The 17,493-nt window shown below is 36.4% G+C and overlaps 4 protein-coding genes and 1 non-coding gene across 8 annotated transcripts; 3 read left to right on the top strand and 2 right to left on the bottom strand.

The window, feature by feature from the left end:
* The first annotated feature begins 494 nt into the window (after positions 1-494).
* On the top strand, positions 495-4,887 carry LOC111407185 (serine/threonine-protein kinase D6PK-like). 3 transcript variants are annotated; one of them, XM_023036522.1, is made up of 3 exons: positions 495-643; positions 1,446-2,334; positions 3,409-4,887. In XM_023036522.1, exons 2-3 carry the CDS (start codon positions 1,526-1,528, stop codon positions 4,280-4,282), a joined length of 1,683 nt encoding a protein of 560 aa, XP_022892290.1. In that variant the 5' UTR covers positions 495-643; positions 1,446-1,525; the 3' UTR covers positions 4,283-4,887. The 3 variants fall into 3 exon arrangements, with proteins under 3 accessions (XP_022892290.1, XP_022892289.1, XP_022892291.1); XM_023036521.1 differs by having other exon boundaries at positions 502-708; XM_023036523.1 differs by lacking the exon at positions 495-643 and adding an exon at positions 1,024-1,281.
* A 499-nt stretch (positions 4,888-5,386) lies between these two features.
* Positions 5,387-5,459, bottom strand: TRNAF-GAA. Its single transcript has one exon. It is a non-coding gene; the product is annotated as a tRNA-Phe (tRNA).
* A 3,038-nt stretch (positions 5,460-8,497) lies between these two features.
* Positions 8,498-9,493, top strand: LOC111408150. The gene is made up of 4 exons (XM_023037952.1): positions 8,498-8,705; positions 8,808-8,883; positions 8,943-9,011; positions 9,091-9,493. The coding sequence occupies exons 1-4, from the start codon at positions 8,498-8,500 to the stop codon at positions 9,491-9,493; spliced, it is 756 nt and encodes a 251-aa protein (XP_022893720.1).
* A 507-nt stretch (positions 9,494-10,000) lies between these two features.
* LOC111407184 (DNA oxidative demethylase ALKBH2) lies at positions 10,001-12,858 on the bottom strand. 2 transcript variants are annotated; one of them, XM_023036519.1, is made up of 4 exons: positions 12,553-12,858; positions 11,030-11,146; positions 10,739-10,928; positions 10,001-10,516 (listed from the first exon to the last, which is right to left on the bottom strand). In XM_023036519.1, exons 1-4 carry the CDS (start codon positions 12,814-12,816, stop codon positions 10,320-10,322), a joined length of 768 nt encoding a protein of 255 aa, XP_022892287.1. In that variant the 5' UTR covers positions 12,817-12,858; the 3' UTR covers positions 10,001-10,319. The 2 variants fall into 2 exon arrangements, with proteins under 2 accessions (XP_022892287.1, XP_022892288.1); XM_023036520.1 differs by lacking the exon at positions 11,030-11,146.
* A 2,971-nt stretch (positions 12,859-15,829) lies between these two features.
* On the top strand, positions 15,830-16,486 carry LOC111408149. Its single transcript, XM_023037951.1, has one exon. The coding sequence runs from the start codon at positions 15,830-15,832 to the stop codon at positions 16,484-16,486; it is 657 nt and encodes a 218-aa protein (XP_022893719.1).
* Positions 16,487-17,493: the final 1,007 nt, after the last annotated feature.

The raw sequence follows: 17,493 nt of genomic DNA, 5'->3' as shown, positions 1-17,493 counted from the left end.
TTGACATTTATTTTTTAAACTTCAATTTTTTTTTTCAAACTCATTTTCATAAACACATTTTATGAAATTCATAATTTTTATCAACGTTTTAACCATATATTTTATTAATTTTTACAAAAAACTTAATCTTTAGCTAAACCAAACGAAAGCTAAAAACCTTCCTCACTATTAAGAGCCTGATTTTGAGAATTGATTTTTTGATTGTTAGAAGAAAAGTGGGATCATATATGAAAGAAGAAGTAAAAATTACGGTTGAAATAGTAAAAATAACAGTCAAAAAATTAATTTTCTTGCAAACAGGGCCTAAGTCAATAGGTTGAGGATCAATTAGTGAAATTTTTTCAAAAAAAAGTACTATACGAGAAAGAAAAACTGAAAAAGTTAGGCTTTCGAGTTTTGACCCAAACACCCCCTCCAATTCTGATTCGCCTAATAGTCCACGAACGAGGGTCCCATCAAATTTTTATATTACATGAAACATCAATGTCTCTCTCCCCTCCACTTGTTCGTTGTTGTCACAGGTGCAGAACCAACAAGAAACAGGTCATGAGAGAGAGAGAGAGAGAGAGAGGGGAGAGAGAGAGAGAGTCCAGCCCTCTTTTTGACTGCCAAAGCTAAGCCCTTCTCATGCTTGTAAAATTAGGTGCTTTTCTTATTCTTGTTCTTGCTTTCAAGCTCTGTTCTTTTCCGGGTTCTTGTAGTTTATAGGTACGTGGCCTTTAGGTACCAGATTCTCTTTTTGGGTTATTTGTACTCTTCGATTGTGGATCTGTCTCGGGAATTACATAATTATTGTGGGGTTTGTATCAAGATTTGATTTTTGTACAATGTTACCATTACTTGATCTCTGGTTACTCTTTGAATATGAAATTATTGGATGCTATTATGAAACTGCTATCTTTGCTTTTTTGGGTGGCCCTTGATTCCTGCAACTATTTTTTTTTCCCAAGCTCACTTTTTTCAGGTTTTCTGGAAGTGATTTTGATTTTTAATTCTTTAAGCTCTTATATTGAGAAAAGTATTTGTTAGAAGTTGTGTGGTTGACCAGTATTCTCTACTTGTGTAGTCTTTTTTGTAGGACCACTTCGTAGTTATTTCCTCTCTCTTCTTTTTCACATGAGATAATAGATATGCTAAAAGGAGCTTTTGAATACATGGGGAGTTTGAAATTTTCGTTTTTTGTTCTCAGAGATTCAACTTTGAATAATTTGTTGCAATTTCCATGTGTTTGAACATTCTGATCTAGGGTTACCTTCATCACTAATTGATTCCACGATTTAGGTGTGAATATGGTGTTCTCTTAATTCGAATTTTACGTCAAATTGCTCAATATGACTTTGATATTTCTCGTTTCACTTAATTTGTGAATCTGAATTGTCTAATCCGATATGCTTTTTGTTATATTGGTTATTGTTCCAATTTTTAACATGTTTGTTATTTGGCAGCATTGGACGTTAATCAAAAAGACATCATGGATAAATATTTTCTCGGATTTAATTAAAAGCAAAGTGAATTTCTCTCTTTGATGGCCTCAAAAACTGGTGATAGACTTTCTCAAGAAATGCAACAAAAAGTTAATGGTGGTCAGCAAGAAGTTGAGCCAAATTACCGCAAAAATGTATCTTCAGTTGATTCTAAAGTGTCTACAAATTTGTCGTGTGGAAAATCTGATTCAAATATTTCTTCGGCCATTATTGAGCAAGTGTCAACGGCTGTAGATTCAGAAGTAAATGAGATTAAGTCACAAGAAAGTTCTGTTGATCAAGGAAAGAAAACAACTGAGTACGGGAGCGTGAACAATAGTTCAGTGTCTACAAATGCTAGTGATGGTGGTGATCATTCCAATTTTGTCGAGAGCGGAAAGAACAGTGCATGTCGAGGAAGCACGGGCAGTGATGTCAGTGATGAGAGCACGTGTAGCAGTTTTAACAGCAGTGTCAGCAAACCCCACAAAGCAAATGATTCGAGATGGGAAGCCATCCAAGCAGTCCGATCCAGAGATGGTGTCTTAGGTTTGAACCATTTCAGACTGCTGAAGAGATTAGGCTGTGGAGATATTGGGAGCGTTTATTTGGCCGAGTTGAGTGGAACGAAATGCTACTTTGCCATGAAAATCATGGACAAAGCATCCCTCGCAGGTCGTAAGAAGCTTCTTCGTGCTCAGACGGAAAGGGAGATATTACAGTCCCTGGACCATCCCTTCCTTCCAAGTCTCTACACCAACTTTGAAACCGACAAGTTTTCGTGTCTGGTTATGGAATTCTGCCCTGGAGGAGACCTACACAGTCTTAGACAGAGGCAGCCGGGAAAGTATTTTTCCGAACAAGTAGTAAAGTATGACTTTTTCCAAACTATATCTGAAGTTTTATTGGAAAACTTCAGTGTGTGTGTGTGTGTGTATATATTAATCTTGAAAATATCTGAAATACATACAAAACGTTCTTTTGAAAATCATAGTTGTCAAATTTATTCTTCCAGCTTATGTATCTCATTATTATTTTGAAGTTGAAAGCACCAAGAATTTTGTAGTACATAAAGATCAATTTCACGACTCCCACCATATTTTTTTCGTAGAATTGTCATCACCTTCCTCTCTCCAATTACCAGATGTTATAATCACTTCTCTGCTTCCAGTTCGTATATAAACTCATTCTCTGATTTGCTATCTTTCTTTTACCGTCAAATTTTCGATCTTATGAAGCTACAACATGGGAGATTAGGGAAATAAGTTGTGATGCATTACTAAAACTTTGTCATCCCAAATTGTAAAATTTTCCATTTGTAACTTGAATCTTCACAAAATTGTCTCTGTCAAGTTTGCGAAATTGTCTTCTATCAAGTTCCCCAGTTACATATATAGAAGCAATCTGTTTCATTGCACATGATATAAATGATCTCAGTACAAACTTATTCCTCTTCTTTTAGTCAAAATTCCAGTTTGTTCAATCATTTTAACCATGTGAAATATTGTACTGTAAGCTTGTAATGTTTTTCTACATTTCCATATAGTCCGACGTCCTTTTGAAATTAACATCTTAGACGTTTATAAGCTTCTCGATCTATCAGGTCATTAAGGATCCAGGATGTAGCAGTCATTTAGGCGTGAAATTGTATTGGTTTTTTCATATTATGTGAAATAAGGACAAGCCATTCTTGGTTTAATCTCTTACTTGATGATAAAATCCAATTTGTGCTTCTGAGGAAAAAAAAAAAAAAGGTGTAGAAATAGGAACAACATATCAATTATTAATAATACCTCATATATTATAAGAGAACTGGATGTAATGCCATCTTGTCGTCATTTTTGATCTAATGAGTACCTTTGATCTGAAATTTTCGTTATTACCATAGAAGTCCATCGTGGATCCAATGCACTTAACATTTCTTATTTTTATTTCTCGGTGGCAGATTCTATGTGGCAGAAGTCCTGCTAGCTCTGGAATATTTACACATGCTCGGGATTGTATATCGTGACCTTAAGCCAGAAAACGTCCTAGTGAGGGATGATGGACATATAATGTTATCAGATTTCGATCTCTCACTTCGTTGTGTAGTCAGCCCAACATTGGTCAAGACCTCATCATTGGAATCTGAGCCCCTGCGTAAAAATTCTATGTATTGCGTCCAGCCAGCTTGCATTGAACCTGCCTGCATTCAGCCGTCGTGTGTGGTTCCAACATCATGCTTCTCTCCTCGTCTCTTTTCAAGAAAATCCAAAAAGGATGGGAAGCCCAAAAATGAAATTGGAAACCAAGTTAGCCCATTACCTGAGCTGATGGCTGAACCTACCAATGCTCGGTCAATGTCATTCGTGGGAACCCATGAATACCTGGCACCTGAAATTATCAAAGGTGAAGGTCATGGAAGTGCAGTGGATTGGTGGACTTTTGGGATTTTTTTATACGAACTTTTGTTCGGCAAAACTCCATTTAAAGGATCTGGCAATCGAGCTACATTGTTTAATGTTGTCGGACAACCTCTCAGATTTCCAGAATCACCCATTGTTAGTTTTGCAGCCAGGGATTTGATTAGGGGTTTGCTTGTGAAAGAACCACAACACAGATTAGCTTATAAAAGAGGTGCAACTGAGATTAAGCAGCATCCTTTCTTCGAAGGAGTTAATTGGGCATTGATACGTTGTGCTACCCCTCCCGAGATTCCAAAACCTGTCGAGTTTGAACGGTTACCTGTTCCAGCAGCAATAGAGGACGAGAAAACTGCTCTTCCCGTAGCCATTCCAGATCAAAAAAGTGACAAATATCTAGAGTTCAATTTCTTCTAGGTAACAACGGTATTATTGAAATTTATTTTCAATAAAGTTACACTTTAGAATCTTTCTGGGTTGTGCTCCGTCTACAATTATTCTGTACTTTCTTCTTTAACCGCATGAAGGTCAGAGAAGCATGACCAGGCTTCTTGCTGCCTGTAAGAGTCGATGGTTGCCTATCTATTAATGCTTGGAAGGGTTCTCGGGGAGGTCCTTGGTTACAACGCTATCTCTTTGTTCGATTAAATAGAACTTTTCATGGGAGTTTCAGAATATGGGATTCAAACGCATGAAACAAGATTGCGATATTGGCAGGTTGACTTGCATTGCATTGCATTGCTTTGCTTTGCATTTGGCCACTGGACGAACGTCAGTATTAGGAGTGTTTTGTATATGTTTTGTTCAATTACTTGAAGACATTTAGGGACAAAGATTAGATGCACACCTCAAGTTGGTATCCTCTGTATCTGTATTCTCTCGTATATGTTTGTGCTTGACACCAAAACCAGTCATGTCATCATTCATTGTACTTTTGGTTTATACGAAAAGGTTTCGTATAAATCCAAGCAGAATTTCCCCTTTTTTTTTCCTTAAAAAAATAAAAATAAAAAATGAAATTCTGTTGTTGGCATCCATTCTCCATCACACCATCGGAACAAAAATATCGGATGCAGCGATATAGAAATGTTTGGTACATGAAGACACGATCTGATAGATATCTATCTAAATATACTTAGATAAGTATAAATTCATCCTAATCTGTAATCAGTTCTATGTTTCCCATTTCTAGTTGATTCTCTCTTTCGTTGCTGAGAAATCTTCTTAATGTCACATCGTTGATGTCATTGTGTTGCTTCTCAGATATGTGAACTGAATTGAGAGGTGAAAAGGAATTCATGTATTAATCTCAAATATATTGAGAACTAATATTTTATTGTTGAATACGTGTGCGAACAATATCAAAAATGTGAAGAAAAAAGAAAAAGGAAAACTATCCGTGAAGTTGGTCATTGTAGGTTGCTGGTTTTTCTTCGTATTCAGTAAGTTTAGTTGCATTTATCATTTTAGGTTAACCTTAACAATGAGTTCTGAAAATTAGAACTAATATTAAAACGGCAATGCGGTGAGCGTGGATCGAACACGCGACCTTCAGATCTTCAGTCTGACGCTCTCCCAACTGAGCTATCCCCGCATTGGTTGTAAATGGTGAATATTAACAATTAATATATAATTTTTATTTATTTTATTTCAATAGAGAAATATCCGTACAATAATACGTTTTAACCTTAAGAACTATAGTAAGTGAGTTTGCCAATAAAAATGTTGATGCTAAAGATTCAATGCTGTACAAAGAGCTTAGAACTTTCTTTTATCAAACCCAACAATATCTTAAATTTCTAAAGAATAATGCTATTCCCAGTCACTTACTATGACAGTCGCCTTACGTGACATACTCATGACGGGTGGTGCCAATAAAAAATTAACACATTAATACATCAAATAATCATCTGTCATGTATGATGACTGCTATAGTGAGTAACTATGAATAGCCTTATTCATCTCTAAATCATCACTTCAATACAAACAGACGCGGAGCCAGCACCCGGCGAGGGGGCACGGCTGTGCCTGCTGGCTCTGCCGGAATCTACAAAGCCGCCGGGTAAGTACTTGCAGACCGCAGTTGCGCCATTGGAGCCTGGAGGAGAAGAACTGAAGAGTGAATAAGGAAGACGAAGATTGAAGCAGTAACTGGGTTTTAATTTTTTTGGTTGGGTTTGGGCTTAACACTTAAGTATATTAATTTTTGGGCTATTGACTATTGTTATTTAATTTATTTAGCCCAAGCTGCCCAACCCAAATGAATTTAGCCAACCCGTACTCGGTACCCATGTCCCATAACCCATTTTATTTGCCCATTTTCATTTCAATCCGACACTCCCAGCCGGCCAGCCCCAACTCCGTCTCCAAGCCAGCAGAAGACGAGAGGCAGCAGGCGCAGCGCCAAGAATTGCAAATTTCCCCCAAATTACCAAACCCTTTTCCTCAATCTCACTTCTTCTTGCTCCAAATTCACACCACAGACTTCAGGCATCGGAATTTCGGACCGGTGAGTGGTGACTCCTTCTTTCACTCTTTGTTATTATCTTTTTTTTTTTTTTTTGGGTTTTGGTGTTGAACTGTTGAATGTTGATGATGACTGTGCCGTCTGTGCGACTGTGCCTGTGCCGCTGTGCGAGTCGGTGCGACAGTGTGAGAGCGAGATAGTGAGAGGCGAATGTCGATGGGGTTGGAATTTTATGTTCTTGACTTGTGAATCTGTGATTTGTGAAGAATTGTGAATTTGTGAAGAATTTGTGAATCTGTGATTTGTGAACTGTGAATTTGTGAAAAATTGTGATTTGTGAATTTGTGAAGAATTTGTGAATCAGTGAATCTGTGATTTGTGAACTGTGAAGTGATAAATGGAATTCTTGAATGGAAAAGTGAGAATTTGAAGACGGGAATAAAGAATTTTATTATTATTCTTTTTTTTTGGGTACATACTGTCATACATTGTAGAATTAATTATACAATATATTGAGGTTAATAAATCGTTAGACATGAACTCCCTGTTTAAGTTGTATGTTCACAGAATCATAGACTTCACAGTCTAGTATTTACTATTGAGCAGTGAGCATTGAACTAAGAAAAAATGAAGGGGACAAGAGTTGAAAACAAAAATGACACTCAGAATTAGAATTACCTTCTCATAAAGAATTTGACAACAATTTAATGGAATTGGATCTTTGCGATAAATAATGTATTAGTCAAACATAAAGAATTTCTCCATAATGCTATAAATGGAACAAAAACATGAAGTTAAATGTACAGTCTGGTTCAAGACTTCCAATAAGAAACTTGTTGACATTAGGTTTCAATCCCCGTGTTTGATGATGAGTAATTATGTGAATTTATATTTACGAAATTGTATTTGCGAATTGTGATTTATGATGAGTAATTTATGATTTGATGAGGGAATATGATATTAGGAATGATTATTGATTTGGGAATTTACGTTTAGGATGACATTTTGCAGATTATGGAATGATTTTTTCAACCAAAACGAAAGTCCATACCCAATTCTTCTACTTCTAGTTGTGGGTCTAGTCCCGCCACTGATTCTAGTTGAGCACAAGAGTTATTGAATAACACAAAGAAGTCTTGGGCTCAATTGAATGTGGATGATCTTGTATCTGATCCAGGGAAACGGCCCCCTATCGAATCATATGATCCTAATATTAGAGATGTTGTTAGGATGGCATACTTGGAGAAGGGTCCTTGTCAACCATATGAACATGATTTCCCAAGAAGACCGATGGGGAATGATAATAGATGTTTTCGGAAAAAATGGTTCTCCGAATTTCATTGGTTGGAATACAGTATAGAAAAGGATGCGGCGTATTATTTGCATTGCTAACTGTTCAAACTTGATAGAGGGGGTCAAGGGGGTGGACATATATTTACTAAGATCGGCTTTAGGGATTGGAAGCACAAAAAGACATTGAAAGATCATGTCGGTCTCTTTGATAGTTCTCATAATCAAGCTTTTGCAAAGTGTACCAACTTGATGAATCAAAAGCAAAGTATCTCTTACGTTATTTCTAGCCAAAGTAGTAGTCAACAACAAAGTTATAGGACCAGGTTGACTGCGGTGCTAGATTGTACTAGACTCCTCTTGATGCAAGGATTGTCATTTCGTGGTCATGATGAATCGGAAGAGTCTCTTAATAGAGGAAATCTGATTGAGGTATTGAAGGTATGCAGCTTGTTGTAAGGAAATTAAAGAAGTATTATTTAGTAATGCTCCTGAAAATGACCAAATGACTTCACCAACCATCCAAAAGGATTTGATTAATTGTTGTGCTGTAGAGACGACAAGGGCTATTATCAATGAGATTGGTGATTCTTTGTTTTCAATTTTAGTTGATGAGGCTCGCGATAATTCTATGAAAGAACAAATGGCAGTTGTTTTAAGGTTTGTTGATAAAAGTGGGCGAGTGAAGGAGCGTTTTTTGGGTATATCCCATGTCACTGATACTTGTGCCCAATCACTCAAGGATGCCATTGATGCAATATTTTCTACACATGGGTTGAGTATATCTAGTCTAAGAGGCCAAGGCTATGATGGAGCAAGTAATATGTCATGTGAGTTCAATGGGTTGAAAGTTTCTTAGAGAGAACCCGCATGCTATGTATGTTCATTGCTTCGCTCACCAGCTTCAGTTGGCAATTGTATCTGTGGCACGTAGGAATTGTATGGTTGGTGATTTTTTGGACGTACTTGCTATTATTGTGAATTTGGTTGGTGCATCATGTAAGCGTGTAGATGCTCTTCGAACAAGTTATCAAGCTAATATTCTGGAGAAACTTAATACTGGGGAACTTACTGGTGGAAGTGGTCAGTTTTAAGAAATGAATTTGGCACGCCCAGGTGATACTAGATGGGGCTCACATTTATTGACAGTTACTCGTTTCATTAATATGTTTAATGCTATTATAGATGTTCTTGAGAATATATTAGAAGATTCCGTACATTCAGATCAAAAATCTTCGGCCTTAAGACATATGAACAATATGTAAGATTTTGAGTTTGTGTTCAGTCTTCACTTTATGTTTGAAATTCTTGCAATTACAGACGACCTTTCATAAGCCTTACAGAAAAAGGATCAGGATATTCAGAATGCGATGTGATCATTGAATTTGTGTAAGTGTGCATTGCAGAACTTGAGAGAGAATGGTTGGGATACTTTATTCAGTAGGGTGATTGAGTTTTGTGTTGATAGACATATTTTAGTGCCTAATATGGAGGATATTGTAGTGGTGAAAGGTCGACCTAGCCGTGTAGCTCAACAGGTGACTTATTTTCATCGCTTTTATGTTGATTTGTATTGTCATGTGATAGACTCAATCTTGCAAGAGTTGAATGATCGATTTTCAGAAACAACTACTGAGCTCTTTACTTGCATTTCATGTTTAAATCCAAGAGATTCATTTGCAGCTTTTGATAAGGATAAATTGCTACGTTTTGCTCAGTTCTATCCTTTGGACTTCAATAGTGAAGAACTTTTATTACTTAAATCTCAGCTTGATAAGTTTCTTTTGCTTGTGAGAATGGACGAAGCTTTCTTTAATCTCAATAGTATATCCTGTGTAGCTCAGAAGTTGATTGAAACTAGAAGTTCCTGATATTTTCCATTGGTTTATAGGCTGCTCACCTTGGCTTTGATATTACCCGTGGCAACTGCAAGTGTTGAAAGGATATTTTCGGCTATGAATCTAATCAAGAGTGATTTGCGCAACAAAATGGGTGATATCTGGTTGAATGACAATTTGGTGGTTTACATGGAGAAAGCTATTTTTAAACAAATTGAGAATGAGGCAATATTGCAACGTTTTCAAATTATGAGACCCCGTAGAATACAGTTGTCTAAGTTTATAGTTACATAGTAACTGAGTAAGGTTGTATCGTATTTTTTTTCTAACTATTTTGGGTTGTATCGAAGTATATTTTCATATGTATACGTTTTGGACGTTTTAGTTCATTTACGTATATATTGAATAACTTTTAATATTATGTAATCAAATTTTAATAAACGATCGAACAATTACGATTGTCGACAGTCAAAGATCGTCGGTCAATGGTCAAACCACCCTAACTGAACTTGAATCCTGGATTCGCCACTGAATACAAAGAAAAGGAAAATGAAAGTTTTTGAGAAGAGTTATTTAAGTTAAATGTCGAATTGAACTAACTGCACAAGGAAGAAAAACCCACAAAATTTGCCCCAAACCTTGTACAGTCTTATCATAAACATCTCGATAAAGCAGGTTTCGCAAGCTGGACTCTGGCCAATATTACAAAAAATAAAATATATGTTTTCTACAGTTCTGACATTTCCTTTTTCTACATGGAAGGAAACACAGTAGATTCAAAATCCTGCAATCGCTGCCAAACTATTCTTCAGTCGAACATACAACACCTTTGGCGACAGATAAAGCTCTTCAATGTCAATCAGCAAATGAGCCTGAACGTGAGATTAATTCTTACTGCTGCAGCTTTAACACGTTTAGGCACTGAGTGGACCCAATCCCTTTGTGTGTAGCCTCGCATTACCAGAAGCGAGCCATGCTTTAACACGAATGAACGTTGGTCTGAATCATTATTTTTCTTTGTCCGCTTGCCGGGAGGATCACCCCCATTTTCTTTAGCTGGCATAAAAGCCAAAAAATAAAAATAAAAACATTATGATATGAACAGATTTATGTCATTGCAACTGAAATTGTCACTAAATCCAATCATGGGCACTATATCTTTGTAACCAAGTAACTTCTTTTATCTAAAAGTAAGAAAAAGGTAATATATCCTAACTTGTTTGGGAACAAACGAACATGCTCATAGTCAAACCAAAAGGATAAGTTGGTAGATCATACCGTGAACTGTTTTACTGGGTTTCTTCTTTAAGAAGAAATCCCGTTCACATCCAAACGAAACCGAAGCAATTTCTGGAGTCAGTCCATAAAGTTTCTCATCATCAGCATGCCAACCAACATGGTCATTGCCTCCTTTATACCTATTTAACAGTAAGCTATTGAACTTACTTCCTGGAAGTGCTTTATGGACCTACAATGCAACATTTATATGGTACTGTTAGAGTTACCCATCCCAAACCTACACATTACGTTAGATTTGATGCATGTAAAATTACGAGAAAGCCACCTCACCAAATCCAATATCTCCTTAAGGGGAGGAAATTCATCCCAAGAATATGCATGAGGCTGATACCCACTATAGATTAGGTTCGGAAATCCTTCACTTGCAACATAACAAGTATCTCTGGGCTATACAAAGGAATCTATAAGAAATTAACAAACTGTTCTTCACAGAAGCAATATCGAAGATGGATAAAACCACTAATTTGATAACAGAAAGGATAACATGACTAATTTTATTAACTAAACTTAAGCTGAATAGCTTGAAGCTTGGTCTAAGATGCTTTAGGCTATGAAATATAACATCTTTATAGTTTATAATTGCTCATCGTGGCTTATATGAAACTAAAATAACCTAATAGCTTTAAGCAAAAAACTAAGCTTCATAATATGTTCCCCTTAAGTTTTCCCTTCGCAACGCATTTCACCTGATCCTATGACCATTTCTCTTCCTTTGCCAATTTCACGTTCCCTTTCCATTACATTTTGGCCCTGTTTGGGAGCGATTTTTTTCTCTCAAAAAATTGATTTTTTGACCGTTATTTCACTATTCCAATCGTCATATTTGACTTATTCTCTCACATGTGGACCCCACTTTTTTCTTAACGGTCAAAAAATCAATTCTCAAAATAAAGAATATTCCTTTACAGTATCACCAGTGAAGGTAAGGGACGGGTGCTGATCCCTTCTTCAAAATAGCATTAGAAGCATAGAGTGCATATTTAATTTTCAAAAGAATACATACATATGGAAGAACATCTCGAGAGATTCTATTTTTAAAGAGCATATTCTATCATTAGGAGAGCATCTATAAATTTAGAGAGTTAAAATTTTGATATACTACAATAAACTCTTTACATTTAACACTTAATTTTACTATAAAAAAATATTTATTATTTTTTTATATTTTTCATTTTAACTAGTTTTTCTCTAAATTATTTATTATTTTCCTATATTGAAAATTGAAACACTTTGAATGCATTTAAATATAGAGAGTGAGTTTGGAAAGTCAAATTCATTCTCTAAATTAAAATGTTAATTTAAAGAGTCTCTATGAGCACGATTTCAAGGGTTCGAGTTAAAAAGTCTCTTAGACATGATCTAACCCCAGGTGGCATCTGTTCGCCCAAAAATTTATTTTCTTATAATTTATCATTATTTACAAAATGATTCCAATCTAACAGAGAAATTTAAGTTCTTCAACAGGGGGAGAGCCATTATCCTTTAGAGGGATAAAATGCTAAATATTCCATGTAAAATACAAATCTGCTCCAAAACATTCCAAAAACTCATCAATTATATATTTTTGTTAAATAATCATTCGATTAACACCCCTGAAATAATCTAGTTTTATTATGCATTACATGGCAAACATTATTTTCTTCCAAAATTAACCAAAAAATCCTCTCAGACACAAATCGTCAAGAAATTTACTCAAAACAGATATACAAATATATAAATAAAGAGGAAAAACTTTGCTAGCATATATTCAAATACACTATAGACTATAGAGAGAAAAAAAGGGAGAGCAGGACCTGGATACAGGAGCGTCCGAATACACGGACTGTGGGTCGGGTCCAAGGGATGTTCTTATCAAGGTAATGGAAATAATCCCAGGAATCTTGGTAAGACAGAAACTTTGATGTGTACAGAACTTGGCTTCCATTTCCTAAATCTATCCCTGTCATTCCATTTGTTTTCTCTACTGTTGATGCTTCCGGGTCTGAGTTTGGATCCGGATCCGAATGGTTAGTCGGTTCACGTTCTGTTGTTTTCAGCTTCAACATGCGCGTAATCATTTTGCGGTCGCGAGAGAAAGAAGTGGAAAGAAGAGATTTGAAAGGCCTTAATTTTAATTTATAATTGTAACCGGGTTGGACTGGGGGTAATTTTAATATTAACCTAGTTAAATAATCTAAATTTCACTTTGACTTCTCAACAAAGGAATATTATGAAAATGGTCTATCCAATGTCAAAAGACAAAAATACCCTTAAATACATTATACAATTACAAAAGTTGATTTTTTTTAAAAGACATGAATACCCTTTCACTTAACAAATAAAAATCAAGCACTTCTTACGTTTCTTATCTATATACTCCAACACATATAAATAAAACAGTCTCATCCTTCATCTGCTTCAACTGCAAAAACTTAAGAATTTATAGAAATCGAAAATCGAAAAAATGTAATAGATCTGTAATTTTTGAAGTATTTGACCTGAAAAAATTCATCTGCATATTATGTCGGCGCCACTGAATTGACTGTTTGACCTGCTGTTTAACATCCGGTCAGATAGCATGTCGGCTGTTTGCCAACTGTTTTCGTCTTTCCCCCCCTTTTTTGGGTTATTTTTATTGCTGTTGATAATTTTTCTTGTAATTAAAAATTTTGTTTCGACGTGCAGATATGGTTGTAGTCCCAGTTTATTACTTTGGTGATTTCGAATTGGACGAAAAAGAACAATGGGTATAGAAATGGACAAGTGATAAACGTGGTGGTATCGCAATTTCCATATCATCAGGAACATCGTATGCAGAACTCTATAATGATTTACAGAATAAGTTGAATGTTGATTCTTCTCAGTACAACATGAAATTGAAATTTAAATTCAGCGAGCATGCATCAGTTCCGATTCCACCTATAATGATTTCTTCTGTTGATGAAGTAAATTATCTGATTGAACTGAACCATAAGCACACGACTCCTCTTTGCGTGACTTTATTAAGGAAGGATGTCGTCGAAGATGAACAAGTAGACTCGGGAGGTGGGGATCACAATGCTAATGATTTTTGGGATACAGTGGAGATAGCTCGTGAAGATGATGTGGTTATTCCAAAGATAGTTGCACACAGAATTCCCTCTGTTGCTCGTGACAACGAGAATGAAAATGCAAACACTTTTATAAACGAGGACTTGATTGGTTTATCCCAGTAGAGACATGAGTGGGGTGGCACCTCAGGAGCTAGATAGAGTGGACCGTTCTCTAACTCCTCACGTGTGGTTCCTGATAATGAGGATTTGTATGTCGAGCAATTGTTTGAAAAGAAGAAGGAGTTGCAAGAAGCCGTGCACCTAATTGCACTGAACTACAACTTCGAGTTTAGAGTGGAAAAATCGAATAGGTCGTTGTTGACGCTATCATGCGTAAATGATAGTGGCAGTTGGCGTTTGCAAGCAACGAAGATAGACACGAATAAGTGCTTCGTAATCCGTAAATATACACGAGAACATACTTGTGAAGTGGGAATTTGTCGTAATGATCACACGCAAGCCCGAGCTTGGTTTATTGGTTGACAGCTAATGCACAAGTATCAGGACCCACGGATAATTTACAGACCATCAGACATCATTAACGATATTCGTCGAGAGTACGGAGTAGTCATGAGCTACCAGAAGGCCAGGAAGGCCAAAGAATGGGCATTGGAGGATTTAATGGGCTCGGCAGAGGAAAGCTATGTTAAATTAGTCAGGTATTGTCATAACATGGAGAAAACTAATCATGGCTCGATATTTTTTATTGAGACGGAGGCCGATAATTGCTTCAAATTCTTCTTTATGGCTTTTGGACAATGCATTCGGGGATTTCGAAATGCTATGCGTCCCCTAATTCTAGTCGACGGTACAACTTTGAAATCCAAATACCAAGGCTAGTTGATTATTGCTACATGTCAAGATGCCAACATTCAAATTTACCCTCTTGCATTCGACATAGTTGATAACGAGAATAATCTGTCGATGTGTTGGTTCTTCACAAAGTTAAGGGAAGTAATCGGAGAAGTCGAGAACCTTGCATTTGTCACCGATCGGGGATAGTCTATAATAAATGGTATTGCTTAAATTTTTCCCGATACACATCATGAGTATTGCATGTACCATATACAAGGCAACTTGAGGCATCATTTCATTGTTTAAGAGAGCGGTTGAAGCTTACAGTATTGTAGAGTGTAATAGGTACATGGTTGAAATTGGAAGCAAATCATTCCCGACATGGGACTCTCTAATGAAAATGGGGATTGAACATTGGGTGCGCTCATATTTTCCAGGACGTCGATACTAGGGTTGAGCAAAACCCAATCCAACCCGATCAACCCAAACCAACCCGATTGGTTTGGATTGGTTTTTTAAATTCAACTGGGTTGGGTTGGGTTGAAAAAATATTTTTGAGGTTGGGTTGGGTTGGGTTTCGGGTTATGATTTAAAACCCAACCCAACCCAACACAACTCGATGAATTAAAAAAAATAATATCTAAGATGAAAAAAAAACTTAAATAAAAACAATAATAAAAATATGAAAAGGACTTATAATTTATAAACGTCCATTTTTTTTAATATAGATTGATTCATATAAACATAATTTACAAATGAAATGTTATTTCATAATAAAGTAAAAATTAAGAAGATGATGATGAAATGAATAAATCCCAACAAATTGTTAAAATAACAACAACAACAACAACAACAACAACAACAATAATAATAATAATAAATACTTCATAAATTTTAAACTTATTTATACATAATTTTTCAAAAAGAATTCCTTACATAGGTATTTAAAAAAAAAAATCAAAGATTTTCAAATAATTTCAAACTTTAAAAATTTATCTAAATTTAACAAAAGTATAATCGAATCCAACCTTAATTGGACCGAAACCCAAACCGACAAACCCAAACTTGATCGGGTTGGATTTAACCCATTACTTGGGTTGTGTTGGATTAGGTTGACTTTAAATAAAATCGATAATGTTGGGTTGGGTTTGGGTTGGGGAAAAAACCAACCCAACCCAACCCATGTCCACCTAGTCGATACAACATGATAACGTCAAACAACGCGGAGTCTCTCAATGCATTATTTAAGAGGGATCGAGAGTTACTCATTCTCGCACTGATTGAGAATATCCGTATGAAGCTACAGCAGTGGTTTCACGATCGATGTGCGGAATCACATAATTGCACAACTGTGCTAGTCCCAGTACAAGAGGTAAAGCTCTTCAAGGCTGCAGAGGCTGGGAGAAAGTTAAATGTCGAACTACTAGACGAGTCGCGCTTCTCTGTGGAATGTGCACGTCATACGGCATATATGGTAGATTTAAGTGATGGAACATGCACTTGTAAACAATTTCAGTTAGAAAGTTTTTCATGTGAGCATGCAGTTGCGGTGGCTATGTATCGAGGATTTACAGCGAGAATATTGTGCCATCCTTATTACACTGCTGAAAACTGGAGAGTTGCGTATGTTGAAACCATATTTTCGCTTCCAAATGAAGTCGAGTGGGAAGTTCCCGATCATATTCGTCCGTTCAATACATTGTCACCACCTCTCATTGAACCACGTGGTCCTGGACGTCCAAGTACTTCTAGAATACCATCTACTGGAGAGTTTTCCCGATCGCGTAGGTGTAGCAGGTGCAAATCAGTAGGACATACTCGCCAATTTTGTACAAATCAGGTTCCCCTAAATGACAGTTAGAGCATTGTGTATTTCCATTGAAATGAATAGTATTTACATTGAAATAAACTGTATTTACATAAATAATCACAAAAAATAATTAAAAATATTAATTACAAAAAATATTTACAAATAATTTATGGATCACAATTAAATTCGTATAAATCACACGTTGTAAATTCTTATCCAAGACTTGTATCATTTGATGATGCCATGTGAATCGCAAACTTATTTCGCCAATTCTGTATCCATGACTGGTTGATTCCATCAACCTTATGTGCTATACTCAAAAATATTATGTATTTGATTGCGAAAATCCTACAATCGTCCTTGCAAATGAACAAATATGTGTTAGTTCGGTTCCAATTATGTACGAACTGATTACTAAATTTAAAAAAAGAAGAGTGCAAAGACTTACGGTATAGACTGTCTCGTCGCCGTCGTGTCCCGCACGATGGCTAGTTTGTCATCCACAGTCAAGCCCGCATGTCTAGCCATCATAGGAACAATCACAATCATCGCCCCTAAGATCTGCTCGAGCTATCCCTATGTCAGACATGAATGATCGGAGTCGTACACATATATCGTCGAATCAGGGAACAAGATCTCCAGTGCAATACAGTGCTGATTCGCGATAACTGAAATGTACAAATGCGTACAACCCTCCCATGGCTTTCTCTCAACACTCGGTGACAGCCCGATGACCCACTCGAGCATATACGCGGGAAGCACGTACTCGTTACCTAGAAGCTAGAGGGAGTGATACTCAATGGTAACGGCACGGAAGAATTCGGTGTTCAGTATAATGCAGCTAGACTTGTGGAATGATTGTGGATATCTCTCAACTCAATCGCGCAATAAATCCATGGCCATGTTGATGTGCTACATCAAGGAAAACAAAGACATAAATACTTATTTCATTTACCAAATTAAACATAACGTATACAAAAAGTAACAATAACACTTCACTTACATTGTCGGCGAGCCAAACCCCCCTGAGTGGTGATACAAAAAGGAAAATTTTTTTT

Source organism: Olea europaea, chromosome 13 (genome assembly GCF_002742605.1).
Source record: "Olea europaea var. sylvestris chromosome 13, O_europaea_v1, whole genome shotgun sequence".
NCBI lineage: Eukaryota > Viridiplantae > Streptophyta > Magnoliopsida > Lamiales > Oleaceae > Olea > Olea europaea.
Note: the sequence above shows the minus strand (reverse complement) of the source record. Positions and strands in the feature narration are given on the sequence as shown.

What these genes read in the sequence shown, in the direction of transcription:
- LOC111407185 (XM_023036522.1), top strand. Translation starts at nt 1,526, where the DNA reads ATGGCCTCAAAAACTGGTGATAGACTTTCTCAAGAAATGCAACAAAAA. An exon ending in TTTTCCGAACAAGTAGTAAA is followed by an intron (nt 2,335 to 3,408) that starts GTATGACTTTTT and finishes TCTCGGTGGCAG; the next exon opens with ATTCTATGTGGCAGAAGTCC.
- LOC111407184 (XM_023036519.1), bottom strand. Translation starts at nt 12,816, where the DNA reads ATGATTACGCGCATGTTGAAGCTGAAAACAACAGAACGTGAACCGACT. An exon ending in TCGGACGCTCCTGTATCCAG is followed by an intron (nt 11,147 to 12,552) that starts GTCCTGCTCTCC and finishes TCCTTTGTATAG; the next exon opens with CCCAGAGATACTTGTTATGT. An exon ending in ACCCAGTAAAACAGTTCACG is followed by an intron (nt 10,517 to 10,738) that starts GTATGATCTACC and finishes CTTTTATGCCAG; the next exon opens with CTAAAGAAAATGGGGGTGAT.
- LOC111408149 (XM_023037951.1), top strand. Translation starts at nt 15,830, where the DNA reads ATGATAACGTCAAACAACGCGGAGTCTCTCAATGCATTATTTAAGAGG.
- LOC111408150 (XM_023037952.1), top strand. Translation starts at nt 8,498, where the DNA reads ATGTATGTTCATTGCTTCGCTCACCAGCTTCAGTTGGCAATTGTATCT. An exon ending in GGAACTTACTGGTGGAAGTG is followed by an intron (nt 8,706 to 8,807) that starts GTCAGTTTTAAG and finishes ATGCTATTATAG; the next exon opens with ATGTTCTTGAGAATATATTA. An exon ending in GATGTGATCATTGAATTTGT is followed by an intron (nt 9,012 to 9,090) that starts GTAAGTGTGCAT and finishes TTGTGTTGATAG; the next exon opens with ACATATTTTAGTGCCTAATA.